At 49.4% G+C, this 2,271-nt stretch overlaps 1 protein-coding gene across 1 annotated transcript; it reads left to right on the top strand.

Annotated features, from left to right (window-relative positions):
* K444DRAFT_606451 (uncharacterized protein) lies at positions 1 to 2,049 on the top strand. Its single transcript, XM_024878998.1, has 2 exons — positions 1 to 341; positions 520 to 2,049. Exons 1-2 carry the CDS (start codon positions 267 to 269, stop codon positions 1,828 to 1,830), a joined length of 1,386 nt encoding a protein of 461 aa, XP_024744425.1. The 5' UTR covers positions 1 to 266; the 3' UTR covers positions 1,831 to 2,049.
* The last annotated feature ends 222 nt before the right edge of the window (positions 2,050 to 2,271 follow it).

Below are 2,271 nucleotides of genomic sequence, written 5' to 3'. Positions count from 1 at the left end.
CGCACGCACTGCATCGATCAGGCCTGGGTCTGCGTCATCGCCTCCTCGGCACAAACGTCGGCTAGCGCACGTTGAGTGGTCAACGGCGCAGATCCCAGCACAGGGGCAGAGCAATTTCCGGAGCATGTGCCATCTGTCGTGCTGCGTTCCTCGAAGTTCAAAGAAAGGAGAGCAGCTTAACTGGCGCCGCGACTTGAGATTCTTGAGGAGGGAGAAGAAGAAGAAGAAGAAGAAGAAGGAGAAGAGGATTGAAGAACCCAGGCACGATGGTTCCGAGACGGTTTATGCTTATTACGGCGGGGTTTCTGCTGACTACGTTTGTGGTGTATCAATTCTTACCAGTAAGCCTACTTTCGTCCCATTTGCTATTTACCTGTTGAGAGGGGCGGGCAACCCTGGGATATTCAAGAGACGTCGGCTTGTCGGTTTTTATAACTTGGAGCAAGACAGCCTTGAAGCTGTCAGCTCCTTCCGACTTTTCTAGACTTGACAGTGCTGACAGTGCTAATCTGCGCGCAGTGGACACCCCTCTCCTCCATCAACTTCGACAACGGCAAAGCTCTCCTCTCAAGCACGACCTCCTCCCTCTCCCACTGGAAAAATCCCGGCACCCACTCCGCCCAAATCCAGCTCTTCTTCGACCAAGTCTTCTCCGTCTCACAGCCCTCCCCATACTCCTTCCCCGCACTCGCCCAATCCTGCTCGCAAGCGCCATGGTCGTCCCACCCCTCCGAAGAAATATACCTCAAATGCGGCGGCATGGCGGCAGGCCTCACATCCATCGTCTCGCAGGTTAAAGTCTGTCTAAAAATGGCCGTGGACACCGGCTCCAACCTGGTGCTGCCCGCCATGCCACTGAGAGATTCCACCGATCTGACGGACTTCAATTTCTTCAACGAAGCCGCGTACATGACGTACGACAAGTGGTTCGATCTCGAGCATCTGCGCGCGGGGATGCGCAAGGCGTGTCCGAAGATGAAGGTCATACACCCGGACGAGCTGGACACGACGGTGTCGGTGAAGCACACGTGGAACGTGGAGATCGGGGACGCGCCGGGGTACCACTTCCCAGATAGCTATTTCTGGGTCGGGCGGCCATTTAGGACGTTCTTCGAAGAGCAGTTTGCGAAGCGGAAGGCGGAGTTCGAGGCTTCTACTGGGGGCAAAGATAATGGGAAGGAGGGCATAACACTCGTTACAATCGGGTCTCCGTTCCTGCTTTTCCGCATCACGGAGGATCCGACGAGACAAGATTTGGCCCTGTGGAATGACCTCGCGCTGCTCGTGCGCTTCAAAGAGGAACCGAGGCAGATTATCGATAGGTTGTTGGGGCATATGGAACGCCCGTTCTACGGCGTACATTTCCGTGTCGAGAAGGATAACATCTGGTCCCCGCTCGACGTGCAACTCGCCGCCGACCTGGACTCGCTCGATCGCGCATGGGCGAAATTCGGTACTCCTGGCGCACAAAAACCGCTCGTTTACCTTGCCTGTGGCGATCCAGAACAGGTCAAGATTTTCGAGACAGCAGGGAAAGAAAGAGGTTGGGAAGTGACGCATAAGTGGAAGGTGGCGGAGGGCAATGAGGAGACCTTGGGCATGATTAAGGATCTGCCATTTGACTTTCAAGGGGCAGTGGATTTTGGGGTTATGGTGAGAAGTGAATTTTATATTGGGATTACGGGGAGTGCGTTCTCGAGTACGGTGGCGAATGCGAGGGATACGACGGGGCGGTATAGGGGGAGCTCGTTTGATGTTTTTGAGGATGAGGGGGCGAGGAGTCATTTGAATACTGATGGGGCTGCGAGCAATTATCCTTGTTGTTTGTAGGGAAATGGGTTTGCATTTTTGGGGCGGGGGGTTTGGGTCGGTGGCGTTTATAATGGCTGGGCCTTGGATAAAAGCTTTTAGATAACAGAAAGTAATCCAAAGCATATCTGTTCCGGCTTGGGAAAGCTTGCAAGTGTTTATTGGATTTCCTCAATTGTTTACTATAGACGGAAGTCCTTAAGCTCGAAGTTTCGCAATCTCAACTGCTTTATTACCTTTCTATCTATTATTCTATAAATATAATATAGTCTAATAAGCTTATATTAATCCTCGTATAATAATAAGACCAGTATATTAAAGATTAATTATATTAATTAAATTAATTAATTAATATAATTAGATTATAATTAATATAATTAGATTATAATTAATATAATTAGATTATAATTAATATAATTAGATTATAATTAATATAATTAGATTATAATTAATATAATTCGG

Source organism: Hyaloscypha bicolor (assembly GCF_002865645.1).
Source record: "Hyaloscypha bicolor E unplaced genomic scaffold K444scaffold_10, whole genome shotgun sequence".
NCBI classification, from domain to species: domain Eukaryota; kingdom Fungi; phylum Ascomycota; class Leotiomycetes; order Helotiales; family Hyaloscyphaceae; genus Hyaloscypha; species Hyaloscypha bicolor.
Note: the sequence above shows the minus strand (reverse complement) of the source record. Positions and strands in the feature narration are given on the sequence as shown.